The 17651-nt window shown below is 39.8% G+C and overlaps 1 protein-coding gene and 1 long non-coding RNA gene across 2 annotated transcripts; one reads left to right on the forward strand and one right to left on the reverse strand.

The window, feature by feature from the left end:
- Positions 1 to 691: 691 nt before the first annotated feature.
- On the reverse strand, positions 692 to 17649 carry LOC141358895 (uncharacterized). The gene is made up of 5 exons (XM_073860782.1): positions 17512 to 17649; positions 4739 to 5110; positions 4387 to 4649; positions 2288 to 2545; positions 692 to 2171 (listed from the first exon to the last, which is right to left on the reverse strand). Exons 1-5 carry the CDS (start codon positions 17647 to 17649, stop codon positions 800 to 802), a joined length of 2403 nt encoding a protein of 800 aa, XP_073716883.1. The 3' UTR covers positions 692 to 799.
- LOC129433096 (uncharacterized) lies at positions 12916 to 16377 on the forward strand. Its single transcript, XR_008640333.2, has 3 exons — positions 12916 to 13004; positions 13219 to 13284; positions 13360 to 16377. It is a non-coding gene; the product is annotated as an uncharacterized lncRNA (long non-coding RNA).
- Positions 17650 to 17651: the final 2 nt, after the last annotated feature.

Consider the following 17651-nt stretch of genomic DNA (forward strand, 5'->3'; position numbering starts at 1 on the left):
ATTCTGGCTATAGTTTTAACAATTACATTCAATGGATGACATTCACTGTCCTGGTATTCAAGAGGAAATTACATAAAAACGTCAAGGCTGTTCTTGGCTTCATAAAATTCCTAAACTTAATGGTAACAGACATACAAACGACATAGAGAGATACAAGTAATAGTGACAGCAACTATACACTCTTTCTCCAGACACCCAGGGTCAGTCCTGAGGCTGGACAGTACCACCACCCCTTCAGCTGGGTGTGTCCAGTCCTTTTATTTTTGTCCTGGCCACACACCTTACAGGTGTAGTTGTACTTTTCCTTTGTCAGCCTCTTCTGTGCCGGTTCCCCCACTGACACTAGCTCCTCATCAGAAATTGCTATGAATTGATTAAATATGGCTTAAAAACAGATACAAATAGGATTGGTATGAATAATAATGCTTTGTTATGATAATTATGAGTGCGGGTATATCTAGTAATAATTATGAGAAAAGGAGAAAATGCAGATTAAATGATGTCATAAATTATTTTTTAATTAAATACTGATTGGGCCAACAGTTGCACACTCTTGCCAGGATTTGCACCTGGAGTCTCCCACCCAAAGGATGGACGTGTTACTATTACACCACAAGAGTTGTGTTTTTTTTTGTTTTTTTTTTTTGGAAATAGTTGCATCAGCAACTAATATTTTTTTCCATAATTTTTTTTTTTCCATTGCAACAGCAAATGGTTTGAACAGTGATTGTGAAATATTAAAATAAATAAAAAATATTATTAATAAAAGTATAAATAAAAAAGAATGAATTTCTTATATTTACAAAGAGCTTCTCCACTCCTCAAGGGTCTGTCCAGATGCAGGGCAGTACCATTTGCCTCGTACCTGTGAGTGTCCAGTTTGCTTTGATTTAGGCTGACCACACAGCTTACACTCATAGTGATAGCTCTCTTTTGCCTTTCTGACCTTTGGGGGCTCACCTTTCCTCACTCTCTCCTGGTTTTCAAGTTCTGCCCTGCGTAACCGCCATTCACGCTGGCGATTAAAGGGATCTAGAGCTTGGTGAGGGAGCCTAGGTTGGTCAGGACAGAAAGAGGTGGATGACCAGCCCTGGGTGGATGCTGAGGGTGGTGGTTGGGTGGCAGGCCAGCCCTGGGAGGACGCTGAGGGTGGTGGTTGGGTGGCAGGCCAGCCCTGGGAGGACGCTGAGGGTGGTGGTTGGGTGGCAGGCCAGCCCTGGGAGGACGCTGAGGGTGGTGGTTGGGTGGCAGGCCAGCCCTGGGAGGATGCTGAGGGTGGTGGTTGGGTGGCAGGCCAGCCCTGGGAGGATGCTGAGGGTGGTGGTTGGGTGGCAGGCCAGCCCTGGGAGGATGCTGAGGGTGTTGGTTCTGTGGCAGGCCAGCCCTGGGAGAGTGCTGAGGGTGGTGGTTCGTTGGCAGGCCAGCCCTGGGTGGATGTTGAGGGTGGTGGGTGGGTTGCAGACCAGTCCTGGTTGGAGGACCAGCCCTGTGTCAATGCTGAGGGTGGTGGGTGGGTTGCAGACAAGCCCTGGTTGGAGGACCAGCCCTGGGTGGATGCTGAGGGTGGTGGGTAGGTTGCAGACCAGCCCTGGGAGGATGCTGATTGTGGTGGTTGGGTGGCAGGCCAGCCCTGGGAGGATGCTGAGGGTGGTGGGTTGGTGGTAGACCAGCCCTGGATGGATGCTGAGGCTTGTGGGTGGGGGGCAGACCAGCCCTGGGTGGATGCTGAGGGTGGTGGTTGGGTGGCAGACCAGCCCTGGGAGGATGCTGAGGGTTGTGGGTGGGTGGAGGACCAAACATGAGAGTGTGCCAGGGGCGCCTGGTAGGAAGACCAGCTTTGGTACTGTGTTGGGGATGGCTGGTTGGCAGAGGACCAGCCCTCCGTACTGATGTTTTGAGAAGAAGCAGCATCGTGTTGGGCAATACTTGCTTCTTCCCCACCACTGTGTGGAATAGCAGGTGTTCTGGACCTGTTTCGCCTGCGGATTTTTGCCTCACCCTCACGGTTTTCAGGCTCCTGGAACTCCAAAGGAGTGTGTCCATGCTGAACTGGCTGTGATGGTAGGTCACGAACCTCCAGGAGGGATTCTTTAGCCACGGCAATCTGCCGTGGAAGCCGCACGCCCTGAAGTAAAGAACCCTTTTCTGATGTCTTAGAGCAATCTTGCAGCCTGCAGAGACAGAAAACAAAACACACAAGAGTAAATTTTTCAGTGTGTTAATATTTAAAATTTTTGTTCAAATACGCAATTTAATCAATTTATGAAGATATTAAAGATTAACTCACCAGTCGGACACTGTGGTGTTGTTAATATTAACCAGTACGAGGTCAGTCCTGTTCATGATCTCTTTGCAGTACTCAACTAGCTGCTTGATGTGTGAGTAGGTCATTACAATGGACTGGGGTATGGCAAATCTCCTCCCTTTATTGTCCTTTGGCCTATTTCTGGGTTGCTTGTACTCTTTGTACAACTTGAGAGCAACACATTCAGAAATTCGGTTCTTGTCTGGTCTGTGAGCAGCCTGACCATGGACCATGAACAATCTGCAAATAGATGACCAGATCACATAGTACTTATTATATATGCATGTTAACATATTGACATAACTATGAAGAGTTTGGTTTCAAAACGCGATAAACGCCATTTTAAAAATAAAATAAAAGTTACTGCCAAAAACAGTATTGTATCAGGTCAGTATTAAAAAGTAAATTCTTAATTTTACACACAATCCAATAACTGTCGTGTTATTCTGTCATCTTTTCTCCCTTTTTCCCAAAATGCGATAAACACCAGTCCCCCTTTTCTGCAGAATGCAATAAATCCGCTCAACAAATCACAGCGCACCATTCCACGCAGTGTAAAGAAACAATGGCGGTGCGTTGAATACACACATAATCCTAGTTTTCCTCATCTACTTTGTACTTCGTGATCAACAAACAAACAAAAACAAAATAATACTTTTGATGGCACTGATAAACCTGTGGTGCTTTTCTGAGACGGGGAAGAAACATAAGCCACTCGAATGGTCTGACTAGTTGCTAAACTGCTCTCTTGAACAAATGTCTCGTCGAAAATAACAAATGTTTTGGTTTCCTAGGTAATCTATGTGTTGCTTGTTATATAAATATACTACATTTAAAGAACTTTGTTGTAATTTATTCTTAGCGGAGTTTACCGGAAGTTACGTGCGGACTAGGGCTGTTGAAACGAATTTCAGTAATCGAATATAATTCGAATATTAAAAAAAATAATACTAATCGAATGTTAAAACTACTATTCGAATGGGATTTAAAAAAAAAATTATTAAAAAATATTTTTTATGTGTTCACTATCTAACGCATTTATGCTGTTAAATACAGCTAGCTACCTCGACCCGCATTTCCATCGGCTAATTCATTTGAAACAAGACCAGCAGCAGGAGGTACGTGAGAAAGAGAAAGCGGAGCTGATAGCGGTTGCGGAGGAAGGTTATGAGGAAGACGAGAACGAAGCAGCCAAGGTGAAGAGGACAGTGTCAGGAGAAAACCGCTCTCAGTGCTATGGACGACCGTTTTGGGAATGTCTTTAATGCTAATTTGTTTGGATAAGTTTGTCTTTTCGACCAGTAACAAAATACTTGTTCAAGATCACACTTCCTCTAAGGTGTGTTTAAATGAAAAAAGAATAGTGAAATTGGAGGCCAGGGGATGTGTGTGCTGTGTGTAAGTATTGTATAACTAATGATGCGATCTACGCAGCCCTCATACGTGAACAAAGAGAACTGCGTTGATAATGAAATTTTTCATTAAAGTTGACAACTTTGTTAATTTTGTGTCTAAGCTTAGTCATTAATTAGCAAGAAAGATATCACCTGTTATCAAATAATTACATGTTTATTAGTAATACTGCAATGTCTTCTAGTGGACATAATTTAAAACAAGTCAACTATACGAGCTCATAGTGGCATTGGCAATGCATAAGCCCATTTTTACAACGTGTGTAGATAGGTATAGTAAATATTAATTAGTCAAATTTGAGCATTAAATAATCGATTATAAATTGAATTTAAAAAAAAAATTATGAATGAAATTCGAATGGGATAATAGAGGAAGATTGACAGCCCTAGTGTGGACCACGACACCCGCTTGTTTATGTTGTTACTGCTGAAACCGTCTATAATAAATCTTTGAAAATCAAATTATGGATTTGAATTTTTTATATTATAAACTAAATATGCTATGTGAAAGTTTGTAACAGAAAATAGTGGTTTTTATCTTTTCACTTTCTTGGTATACAAAACATGTTTTAGTCAAATTAGTCAAAATGGATGTATTGCGTTTTGGAACCAAACTCTTTAAATATTGATATGAATACTAAGGAATACAGTTATATGAGATGTAGATACCTCTCAGCTGCTTGCTGGCCTGGAGCAGAGCCACTGCGTTTTCTTGAAGCCCTCCAAGGTCCTGACAAATTTTGTTTTTTGCTCTTGAGGGAGTAACTGGTGGGGGTCTTGTCAAAGGCACTTAGATGAGAGTATAACCTCAAAATCTCTGCCACTTCAGCATTGGAGAGTGCTGTTATGGTTCGGTTAAGGCCAACCAGGTAACCTGCCAAGGCATCAACTGCCTCCCATCCAGGAATCCCTCTGGCATCACACCTGGTGTCCTGTTACAAAATTAAACCAATAAACATCTGGTACAAGGGCAAATATAAAAAAGCCCACATTTCTAATGGTGAAACATTATCCACTTTACCGGAGCTGGAGTGACGAACCCACTTTCCTCAAATGGGGCGAGGACAGTCCTGGTAGAGGCATCACTCTCAATTGGGGAGTGGACGGGACTTGCAGAGGCATCTCTCTCCTCAAATGGGGAGCAGACGGGCCCAGCAGAGGCATCACCCTCCTCCAATGGAGAGTAGACGGGCCCAGCAGAGGCATCGCCCTCATCCAATGGGGAGTAGACCTGCCCAGCAGAGGCATCCCCCTTCTCCAATGAGGAGTAGACAGGCCCAGCAGATGCACCACCCTCCTCCAGTGGGTAGTGGACGGGCCCAGCAGATGCATCACCCTCCTCCAGTGGGGATCTGGGATCTGGTCTGGGCCTTTGGCCACCGCTTCCAAATTGCTGCCAAGGTGATTAATAAAAGTATACACAGAATTATTAATAAAGAATAAATCATCTTTTAAATGCTTCTTGTGTCTGTTCTACATTAAAAATGAAAAACTGGCTATTAGTTTTCCAATATTTTTTTTATGTCAGGGGTCCGTTCTTTGTACGTCGCCTAATACATCCGAGATCAAATGAGACATCAGAGATGTTCAGATCTGGCTAATTATGATCTTGCTTATTCAGTTCTTTGAACACCTCTGCTGTTGATGATTAGTATGGCAGGGTTGAATTATTTGAGATCATTGCACTTTTGTTCACTGCAAGAAAAGGCAATACAGGTCGATAGTAGAAACACTGATCAGCCATGCTGTGATTGCCCGATTGTTACTATGGCCAAGAACATGCCCTTTTATTGCCCCTTGCAGTGCGCAAGGTATTAATGAAAGGTTTTTGTGAACTTTTTATGAGGCTGAATTTGTAATTTGCTATTTTTGTACATAAAATCACCCTACATAATGTAAAATATTTTAAGTAAATATAATCTTGATATCTTTACTATTCATGTTAAAGACTGAAATTAATGATTGTAATCAAACTTTGATGCTCCTAAAGTACTTTAAGTCTCTTTTAAAAACAGTTAAATGCTGTTTTGTCTGTTTGTAACATCAACCTAAGTATCTTAATGAAATGTGCTAGCAGGAGTGATGTCTCTAAACTGATTGATTGTACAGATCATCTCTGGAGGCAGTTGCTCTTTCTTAAACCCACAGCCAATGCAACAATTTAATTTCTGATAAATAAACTTTGAATTGTAGTTTATTAAAATATGGTGTTTTCCCTCTTTTGTGCAGTTGTTGATAATACACCAACACTTTTAGCAGTTCCCAATAATGTGTTAAATGAAGTATGATGTGCAGTAAATGAATGTAAATGTTATTCTACATCAAAATATTATAAAATGCAACTGTATTTGATAACAATAGGGCTGCAGCTATCGTTTCTTTTTGTAATCGATTAATCTAGCACTGAATCGATCGATTAATCGAGTAATCGGATTTGTGTGTGTTTTTAAACAACCAAAACAAATAATGCATAACAAAATGACTTGGCTTGTTCAATGTTCAAGCATTTGGCTTTTATTTCTGAAAAAAACAGAGGTATTTGGCTCCAAAAAATAAGCCTATTTATTTCAATTTTTACCCATTTAGTGTTTATAAGTGCCAGTGCCAACAATTAAACACTTTAATTTATTAATATGCACAACAGGTTTCATGCTGTAATCTAGCCCTGACATCAAAGTAAATATCTGGTTTATGTACATTTCTACACCTGCAGCATTTACCATTAGGCTACTAATATATCATTTCTGGGGTGAGCCTATTTGCTATGGTAACAACCTGTGTGTGTGCGCGCACGTGCACCTGTGTTTGTGTGTGAGAAAGAGTGACACCCCAGTCAGACGTTCAGTTGCTTCATTGCATTTTGGTACGGCAGAAATACATACATTCATTTTCAATAGAACGCTGCATTTGGTTTGCATCACTTGCATTGCGGTGCATTTTAGGTTAAGAATCCGTTCGAAAAATCACAACATCACGTCCCGCTGTATACAGTGAATGCATGCTGAAATTATCGTTGCGTGGCTACATAAAAGTTTAAGCATACGTGATGCATTGCGCGATCGGTCTGACTCGCGTGAGAGAGAATATCCTTATCCTTATGCTAAACTCCAACTCCTACAAGACAGAGTTTATTATTATTGAACAAAATATGTCAGATTACAAGTTGCCCATATATGATTGCACTGTAGTGCCGTTTTTTGGTACACACACCTGTAAAGTGCATGCGTGTGAAGGGGTTCTTTTTTAAGCTATACTCTCCTGCAATTGAACGTGAATACGTTTACTACTTAAAAACATCAAAGCTAAACATCATATCTAGTCAAACCGCATAACAACATCGCTACAAATACAGTATGGGATTAAAATCAGCGGAAGCTACGTTACCTTGTTTCATCGACGCTTGGTGAAACAGCAGTGGATGTTTTCGGTTCAGATGCTGAATGTAATGATAATGTAATGATACCAAACTTTAGACATTCTCTCTCTGTCGTTTATGGACATATTTGCTCCGCCATCGCGCCAACTAAATTCAAAATGTACCAAGCGCTATGATGTGCTTCCTGAACATTGAACAACGGTCCGTGTGAACAATGTACATGACAGCAAAGAAATGCTCTCAGATGAAATGCATTTAGAGAAACTATATGCAAGTGGTTAAATAAGTTTAATTAAATTGCGTTTTTCTTATATAACTGATTTCTGACTATATTAGCAGTAGCCACATTAACTGAAAGTCTTGCATCTCCTGAGTCTGCACAGAAATTTGTTGTAAAGAAGATAAAGATGTGTGAAAATATGTGCAAAAAAAAACTTATTTGGTTATTGGCATTTTTGTCACAGGAAAGGGACAGGGTAACATCATTGTAGACAGAGTTTTAAAGATAGAATAGATAGAAATGACTAGGCAAACCCTTCATGCATGAGATTGTAAGCCTACTTGACAATCTAAAGACAAAGCTAAAATCAGAGATGAGTTTATTCAATGGAAACTTATTTCACATTGAGTAATATTCTTTATTGTACATAATGTTAACTCTATGTGGGAGGGGATATATTATCGCGAGAGTCTACGAGAAGTGAGACTGAGTTGCGAGAGTCAGTGAGGCTGGGGAGAGGAAGTTGTTCTCAGTCTGTAGAGTGTGAGTGCATGTGGGGGATTTGGGGCGTAAAACGGAATAATAAAATCTTTCTTTGGATCTACGTTGCATCTATAGTTATTTGCATGGTAGCAGAGGATGGTTTCCAACTACAGAGTACCGTCTAAGCTTGACGAAGCCCAACCATACGAGTGCTGGAAAAATGAAGTTAGTATTTGGAGACTTGTTACGGACTTGGACAAGAAGAAGCAGATACTCGCGGTGGTACTAGGGATCGAGGGGCGAGCCAGAGAGACCACTTTGGAAATACCTGCGAACAATCTGAACAAAGACGATGGTATGGAAACTATGGCAGTTAAGCTGGACGCAATATTCTTATAAAGCATACTCTAATTTCGTCTCGATTTAAAAAAAATGTGGTGTCCATGACGGACTACATCATAGACTTTGAGCAGAGATACAACTGCATGAAGAAGTACCTGACCATGCCTGACGCTGTGTTAGCGTTTAAACTTCTGGACACGGCTTGTCTGAGAAGAGTAGAAAGCTAGCACTTACAGCGTGCACGGATTTAACATTTGCATCCATGAAGTCAGCGTTGAAGCCGATTTCGGAGGAAAAACCAGTGTAGTAAACGAACAAAATGCGTCATTTGTCAGACACGTACCATTGGCCAAAAGACTGTCCTCATCGCAGAAATGAAGTAAAGCTAGCAGAAGATGAAAATGTGGAAGAGTGTAACATTAAACTGTGTACCAAAGTCATGACAGACTCTGAGATCTTCCTAACTGAATCACTGGGATCAGCTATTATTGACACAGCATGCACACATACTGTTTGTGGTGAGAAATGGCTGGATAGTTATATAAAAGATCTGAGCCAAAGTCAAATAAACAAACTGTTGCAAACAGAATCTTCAAGCTGCAGACCGTTCAGATTTTGTGATGGTCAGGTGGTATACTCCCAACAAAAGGGTGAAGCTTCCCGCTAAGATCGGACCAACAAAATGTCACATTAAAACGGAAGTTGTTCCTGTTAATATTCCTTTACTGCTGAGTAAAATGTCTCTAAAGGAAGCAGGATCAGTTTTAGACATGGAGAATGACAGAGTTGTCATGTTCAAGCAACCAGTGCCTCTTGAGCTCATTAGTTCGGGAGATTATTGTGTTGACATTAGAGATGGTAATAATGAAGCGGACACCAATGAAAGTGAAGTTCTTGTTGTCACAATAAAGATGTCTACAAAAGAGGAGCGTAAAGTTCTCCTGAAGCATCATAAGCAGTTTGGCCACGCCTGCGCAGACCAACTGCAGAGACTCATCCACAGCTCTGGAAATACTGACAAGGACTGTCAGGGAACTACACTGCGACCATATGCCTCTGGTTTCTATGGCGATGGTTCTTGTTACACCCACGCGCTGCATTTTCTTTCTCACATTTTTTAAATAATCTTATTATTAATAAACCATATCTTTTCTAAAACCAATCATGTCACCGGGACAGCAACTAGACTTTTAAATCTGAAATAATGAGTGGATTAAGCTTTTTAAATTGGCAAGAGAGAAATAGAAAGATTGTTAATGGCAAAGAAAGTTTGGGGTGGTTAGATTAATGAAATATAATGTGAAATTAATATTAATTTTCAATAAATCAAAGTATTGTGTTGTGTCACACATTATTAGTTCTTCGTCACATGTAAAGTAGACCATTATTTATCAGTGGGTAATGATTGCCCTTTTCACGAGCTACCACCACAAGTAAATTTCAGATCTGTGGGAAACACTGCAACGTTTAAGAAAACAAGAAGGCATGTGGTTTAAAAGATGGCAAGTAAAATAAAAAGCATATCTGTATGCAATACATTTCATTATTGTTCATTATTATCCAGAGCGCCTTAATATAATTTGAAAAAAATATGTGCGACCAAATCATATTTTGCGCCAGTAACTGAAAAAGTTGGTAGCGCAAGTGCCACCAGTGGAAAAGGTTAGTGTAGTTCCCTGACTGTCAAGTTATTCTGCAAGAGATCATCCGTGACTGTGAGGTATGTCAAAGATACAGCAAGACCAAGCCCAAGCCTGCTGTTGGTTTGCCTTTAGCCTCAGAGTATAATGAGACAGTGGCAATGGATCTATATGAGCTGGAACCTGGCGTATGGTACCTCCATATCATCGACCACTTTACACGCTTCAGCGCTGGAAACATTGTGAGAACAAAAAAAGCCTCGGAGATCGTCAACTCTTTCATTCACTCGTGGATAAGTGTTCATGGTGCCCCGAAAAGAATATACACCGACAACGTGGTGAGTTTAACAATGAGGAGTTAAGAGAGATGGCAGAAAAATTTAACACTGAGATAAAGACTACAGCGGGATACAGTCCTTGGAGCAACGTGCTGTTGGAGAGACACAACATGACACTGACTGAGATCCTCCTGAAGGTGAAAAAAGGAAACGGGTGTGGTTGGCAGACTTCTCTAGGCTGGGCTCTAATGGCAAAAATGGCATGGTTATAGTCCATATCAGCTTGTGTTTGGTTGCAGTCCTAATCTTCTCTCCGCTTTGGTGGATAAACTACCTGCTCTAGAAGGCACTTCTATTGGTACTAGAGTAGGACAGCACTTAGCAGCATTGCAAGCTTCCAGAAGAGCATTCACATAGGTGGAATTTTCAGAAAGGATAAGAAGAGCTTTACAAAAGAAGATCAGGCTGAAAAGTACGAGACAGGAGACAGGGTCTCACAGAGTGGAAAGGCCCTGCTGTAGTTATCGGTCAGGATGGCTCTGTAGTATTTTTCAGACATGGGGGATTCTTGTCAGAGAACATCAGTCCAGGGTGAATAAAGTTAATGAGGATGAGGATAAACTTGTACTACTCGATAATCCTGAAAATAGTAAAGAAAATGAAAGCGTAATACACACGGATGTGTCAGACAATTCAGATGATGAAATGAGTGTTAAGGGAGATGTTCAATTCCCTGACAACACATAAACAGATGATAGAGAAGACGTAGGACAAACTAATGAGACAGATAGTACTAATACATTGGGTTCTACTGGTGTCAAACTGAGAACAGGTCAGACAGTGACATTTACAAACAGAGATGATGGTACTAAGCACACTGACAGAGTTTTAGGCCGAACAGGAAAAGCAAAAGGGCAATATAAAAACTGGTACAATGTGTAGTATCTTAAAACAAATGGCAGTGGGGGGTCTAAAGGAAGCTTTAGACATGTCATATGTTGATGATCTTCTCAATGAATGTGAAAACACAGATGCTGATGTACTGATTACCAAAGACATCTCTTTTGATGCTGCTAAACAGGAAGAGACTGAAAACTGGCAAAATAATAAATTTACGAAGAGGTTACAGACAAGTAGGGGTGTCAACAATAATCGATGCGGCAATGCATCGCAATGCGCGCATGCACAATTCAGCATCGATGCAGCAAAGTGCCATAATCGATTATGCCACTGTTTATTTTCTGGCCTCGACAATAAAATTGTGAAGTTTCAATTACCTTCGGGGGCATAACAACAACAATCAAGATGGCTGAGGTGGAGAGAGATGATCGTGATAGACAGGTAAATAAAAACGCACCCTTTTCCATGGAAAGTGGACATACGAGCACATTTCGGATTCTATGAAGTTAATGGGAAACTAGACAAGACTTACACTGTGTGTAAAATTCTCATCTCAGATATATAATTGTCATTGTCTTAAAGCTGCTTAGCTTCCGTTTTTGTTGAGAATATTTGCACTTGACTTTACTACTTGACTGGTTAAAAATTTGCCTTGTTGTGTACAGTAGAATTAAATTCTGATGCATCGCAATGCATCGTAGAATCGAATTGAATCGTTACCTAGTGAATCGTAATTGAATCGAATTGTGAGGACAATGCCAATGCACACCCCTAAGGGTCAAAGATGTATTTCTACTAGATGGGTCTGTACGTTGAAGGAAACTTCTAATGGTTTTGATACAAAAGCTCGCCTTGTGGTGAGAGGTTTTGAAGAGGTCAATATCCATGAATTACAAAAAGATTCTCCCACATGTGCATCAGAGTCACTCAGGCTGCTGTCAGTTGTTATTTGTCAGAACAAATGGAAAGTGAATTCTATGGATTTTAAGTCTGCTTTTTTACAGGGAATGGAACTCTCAAGAGACATTTACATTCGTCCCCCACCAGAAGCAGGTGTGGACAATGTATTGTGGAAACTAAAGAAATGTGTGTATGGACTTGCAGACGCCTCCCTCTACTGGTACAACAAGGTCAAAGAACTCATGCTGAACAGTGGGGGTAAAATGTCACGGGTTGATTCTGCAGTGTTTTATTGGCAGGATGAGCAGTCTGAGGTGACCGGCATACTGGCATGCCATGTGGATGATTTTTTTGGGGCAGGTTCAGAGGATTTTGTTACTAATGTCATACCTGTACTTAAATCTGTATTTCACGTGGGTCGTGAAGAGCATGAGAATTTTTCATATGTGGGTATGAATATTGCTACTGTGGGTGGTATAGTGCAGGTGCATCAGCACAGTTACATTGAAAACCTACAACCAGTTCACTTACAGGCAGCACGAGCTGTACAGAGAGAGGCTCCACTAAACGAGAAAGTAAAATAACAACTCCGGTCCAAATTGGACAGATTTTGTGAGTTGCTAAACAAACAAGACCAAATGTAATGTTTGACACATGTAGCCTAGCATCCAACATTAAGAATGATACTGTTCAGTCCATACATGAAATGAAAGTCACACTTAAGTTCCAACACTTAGGAAACAGTGATGATTTAAGTTTAGTGGCTTTCAGTGATGCCTCACTAGGCAATCTTCAGGATGGAGGTACACAGGGAGGGGCTTTAATTGTCCTCATGGAAAAAACAGTAAAGTGTTCCCCTTTGTTTTGGCAATCTAAGAAAATCAAACTTGTGGTAAGAAGCACGCTGGCAGGAGAAACCCTTGCGATTGTAGCAGCACTACCCAGACGGGTTGAATGATAAGTGCATTAATAAGAGACAGGTGCGCTATGGGTGTAGGTTTGTATAAAAGGAAGGTTTCCAGCATTGTTTGAGCGTGTTGAAGGGTGGTTGCTGCTGCGACTTTGGACGTTGAATGTCTAATGTTTTCTTAGTGGATTTTTTGAGCTGTTTGGGACCAGCATTTGATTGTGGACTTGCTGCATTTTGGGTATGTCACAGTGGATAAATAATTTGTTTTATTTAAGACGAGCTGTTTACTGTATGTGCTTTGTTCATTTGTCTTAGTATTCATTCCGGGCTGTATTTATCATGCTGTGCTTTGGCGTTAGCAAGGCTGACTCTATTAATCAAGTTTGTAGACTATCGTGAGTTATTTAATATAAAGGAGCTGTTGTTTGTAAGCGCTCTATTTGTTTACATAGTATACATGCCATGTGGAGTTTATCCATCACTGGATGTGTCAGCAGTGCCGACTCTCTAATAATCAGGTGGGTATGCTACTGATTTATTGCATGCTGATTATGAAAATTCCATCGTTAATGCTGTACTTTTTCTTTTATCAGCTTAAAGCACTCCGGAGGTATATGCCCATATGACACTGGGTAGCGGATTTGGATGGTGGCCCAGCTTCCCCTTCTTGGTGTTTTATTATTATTTTTCTAATTTTTTTGTTTAAGTATCTGCCTAGCGGCTTACTTCTGTGACACCTGGTCCACCCCTTCATTTGTGCCGTCCGCATTAAGTGGCCTGTTCCTGGGAATAACTGTGGGACAGGGTATTAGTTTTTCTCAGTTGCTTTGGTGCATTTCTCACATCACTATTTACATTCGCACAACAGTTAGTTCAACCTCCACAACATTTAGTCATTTGTGCACGTCATAGTAGCAGTTTCTCATTCCTTCGAACAAATTGCAAATGCTTTTGGACATGCATCAATTGCTTTCATACAATTCTCTGCTGTTTTATAACATTATCATTTGTTTGTCATGTCAGTCAAAATTAACTATACTTGTGAATGCTGAATAGTTATTCCATGTAAAACTAATAGTCCTTATTTCATTGCTTCAGTCATTACATACAAAAATTTTCAAGTTGTCAATTTTTTTAAAGTCTTTTTTTCTCCGAAAAGTCTCCTAAATTGAAAAATTTTTGAAATGATGTGGCCAGACAGAGGAATGTCTGGATGTACAAGAATGATTACAGTACTATGTCTGTTGTATGTTCAGTTCCAATATGTACTGCAATGTTTTTTACAGTTGTGCACAGCCAAAGTGAGTTTGTTTGTTGTAAATAAGGATGTATTTTTTTCTTTTGCACAATACTATGAACAGATTAGAATTGCAAATGGGGATGGGACGATTACCGGTTTCACGATTAACCATGATAAAATGTCCTGACGGTTAGTATTATCGTTTAAAATGTAATTATCATTATAACCGTGTTTGATTACCGTGATTTTGAAAACTCGCGGTAAATCCTGTCCAGCCAGAATCAGCTTGACGCAGGCGCTCGCATGCAACATTAGCTTTTGTGCGAGAAGGCGTGGCGGATGCAGTAACAGGTGCACTGTGTTTTAATGCGTTGCTTATGTGTGCATTTGTTTTTATTTAAGCTACTGTTCATTAAAACAGGTTCATACATTTCAGGGCTCCATGTTAATGTTCATTTGATGCAGGGGTGTCCAACACAACCAGTCGATCGCAAATGCAATGCGGGTAGATCGCCTATAAGTTAATAACTGTATGCTGCTCCACGCCTCCACGAGCTTCGGAAAGCAAAGCGCCAAATTGGCATTATGGTCTTTGAAGTCTTTTTGAGTTGTTGCGCATTTCTTAAGTGTGTTTTTATAAATCTTATGCCTGCCTGCTGCAGCGGAGTCGTCTAACATCCGAAATTTGAATGCACATACATGCTGGAGTTGATCCACACGTACGGTGTATGTGCGCGCGATCGACCGAACGAGAGGGAAATGCTTCTGATAATGTTGTCAGTTTATTTCATCAAAACCGCATCTCTGCTATATGGTCTCACCATGTACTCAAGGATTTTTTTTAACTCCTCAAAAAGAATAGAGTAATGGTGACAACCCTAAATTCAACGTAGAGATAGTCCTCCTAACACACATTTAAAGTGTTATTAAAAAATTTAACAGTGTTTTGTTAAAAAAATGTTTTTAGCAGGTAGGTTTTGTCAGCTTTATCATTTTAAAAGTAGATTGCCACACAAAAAAAGGCCGGACACCCCTGATTTAATGTTTATCCTTAAAAAAGTGCATATAGCTGCTAATTGTATTTGTTGTTTGCTGATTTTCAAAAATAAAACTTGTTAAAATTTTTCAGTGTGTGTATCAGTTCTTTTTGAACACTTCCATCTCAATTTAAGAAAACCATGATAATATTGATAACCGTGATAACTTTGGTCACTATAATCATGGTATGAAATTTTCAAACCATCCCATCCCTAATTGCAAAGAGCATATGCAGTGAAAATGTGAAACATACATATTCAGTGTCTTGTACTCAGTTACCTCACTAAATACAGTAATGTGTAACTTAATTGTATTTTTCAAATAGCTGTGGAAAAGTGTATAGTCTTGAGTATTTTCAGGTAGTGTCACCAAGATTTTACTTTTTTGCATTGGAAAACATTTATAAAGTAAACTGTCATAATGAAAACATGACTAAGCCATTTGACTATCTTGTTCATAAACAATGGTGTCAAGGACTTTTCATTTTGATGACACTGACACTTTCATTGACATGAATACTTGCTTTTGAGGAATGTCCTATCCATTTTGAGCAAGTGACACACTTTTGCAGGTTATCAACTAGGTTTTGCAGTTTGTACTAATTGTTTTGAGAACTGCATTAACTGTTGTGCAAATGTAAATAGTGATGTGAGAAATGCACCAAAGCGACTGGGAAAAACTGTAAGTTGGGCATTCGCTACCCCGTATTGTTTCAACTGGAGGAGGTTTGCGTGGTTGTATGGTACATTTGTGGTCGTGTGCATGAGTTAAGTTAAGATGTGTGTGACTTATAGCGTGTGTATAGTGTGAGAATGACACGTCGTTTAATGTGCGTGCGTGAATTATAGAGGGTGTGCGTGTGGTAAATAGATTATGGTTTAAGTGAGGAATGAGTGCTAGTTTGTTTACTTTATTTTGTATTTGTTATAAACTATGATGTGATTTATTTAGTTTTCTTTGTTTATTTGATTTAATATTGGTTTCACAAGTGTGTTTATTTGGTTATTTTGTGGAGCTGTGGTATTTTATTCAACTGTTAGGTCGGTCAGGGAGGAGTGTTAACCTCAATTTATTTTTTTGTAATTGTTCACTGAGTAGTTTGTGTAACTTTGTTTCTTTGAAACACGTGTGGTGAAGTGAGCCCAAAGAAACTTGTATTTAAAGTGTGTTGTGAAGTGGAAATTTGCTTTTCTTTCTCCCTGTTATCCGATCTGAACTTTTGATGTCTGGAACCTAATCCAGTGTTTTTAAATGAAGCTAGCTTCACTAGTCTTGTGTTAAAGATTACATTAAATTGTGGTTTTACTTTCTGTATAAATAAAGTATTGTTGTTTTTGTATTCGTGTCTCCTCTGAATCTTTGTGGGAACTAACCTGTGTCCCATTTATATTTCCCTGGGTGTAATTCCCAGGGTGGCGTAGTCCGTTACAAAGACTTGGGTGTTTAGAAATCTTTTAAGAGGTTCCGAATAGTACCTTGTTAGAGGTAAATTGTGTGTAGAATAACACCTCTGGGTGCAACACTGTCAGATGGTATTGACACTGCTATGTTCTTGCTTACTACTGGTAAAGCTGATCTTAATGATCTTCCACTTATTTGTGTTACTGATAATCATTCCCTGTTTAACGCTCTTCAGTCTACAAAGCAGGTCACAGAGAAGAGATTAAGATTAGAAATAAAGTGGTGTCAAAGAGCTTCTACATGCTAATAAAATCGAAGTGCGTTGGTCAGAAGCCAAGTCACAACTTGCTGACTGTTTGATACAGAAAAGGTGCTTCCTCACTTGTGCTTCTTAAAGCACTGTATGAGGGTGTATGGAAACTGTATTATCGGGAGAGCCAGTGAGACTGGGGAGAGGAAGTTGTTCTCGGTTTGTAGGGTGTAACCAATGTGGCGAAATGGGCTTAAAACGGAATAACAATCTTTCCTTGGAACTATGTTGCATCTATAGTTATTTACACACAACACCTATTATTGCTAAAATAAATTTAAAATGAATGTGATCATAAGCATGTTTGTCTTGTCATTCGTTTAAGAATAAGTAAAACAGCTGCTCCACAAAAAAAGATGCACAAGTACATAAACATTTTTCTTTTATATATATTTTTTAAATAACATTGCTAAAAGATTCAATCTATCCTTTTTTATGTGTTGAATTTGAAATGCTTTTCATATTTATCGTACATCTTACGCAGATTGCCCTCGTATAATGAGAATACATAACTCTGACAGATTTTACGTATCACATCCGCTTAAAAAGGTGCGATCTAATGTTGTTTACATGAAATAAGCCTGCTCCCGAGCTGGTTTAATCTTACGGACCGGTTGCTATGACAGCAACTCTAGGATGAGTTTCGAAGAACTAAATAATTCAAGATCAAGACAAATCGACAACAATCAAATCCAGCTGACTGATTAATCCACGTATGAAGAACAGACCCCAGATATACTGTTGACATAATATTACCTGCAATGTGAGGTCATGAGCCTGTGGTACGGTCACATCAGGACATTCATCCTCAAGGTCTTCATCCAAGATCTCAGGCAGGATGTCAGCATTACCAGTCTGCTGGCTCAGAAGATCTCCTCTGTTGGATTGTGCCATAA

The sequence above is a fragment of the Misgurnus anguillicaudatus genome, chromosome 22 (assembly GCF_027580225.2).
Source record: "Misgurnus anguillicaudatus chromosome 22, ASM2758022v2, whole genome shotgun sequence".
NCBI lineage: Eukaryota > Metazoa > Chordata > Actinopteri > Cypriniformes > Cobitidae > Misgurnus > Misgurnus anguillicaudatus.

Excerpts from the sequence above, each read along its gene's own strand:
- LOC141358895 (XM_073860782.1), bottom strand. The coding sequence starts at position 17,649 with ATGGCACAATCCAACAGAGGAGATCTTCTGAGCCAGCAGACTGGTAAT. Across the intron at positions 5,111-17,511 it reads CTCATGACCTCACATTGCAG|CAATTTGGAAGCGGTGGCCA; the intron begins GTAATATTATGT and ends TCACCTTGGCAG. Across the intron at positions 2,546-4,386 it reads GGCCAGCAAGCAGCTGAGAG|ATTGTTCATGGTCCATGGTC; the intron begins GTATCTACATCT and ends ATCTATTTGCAG.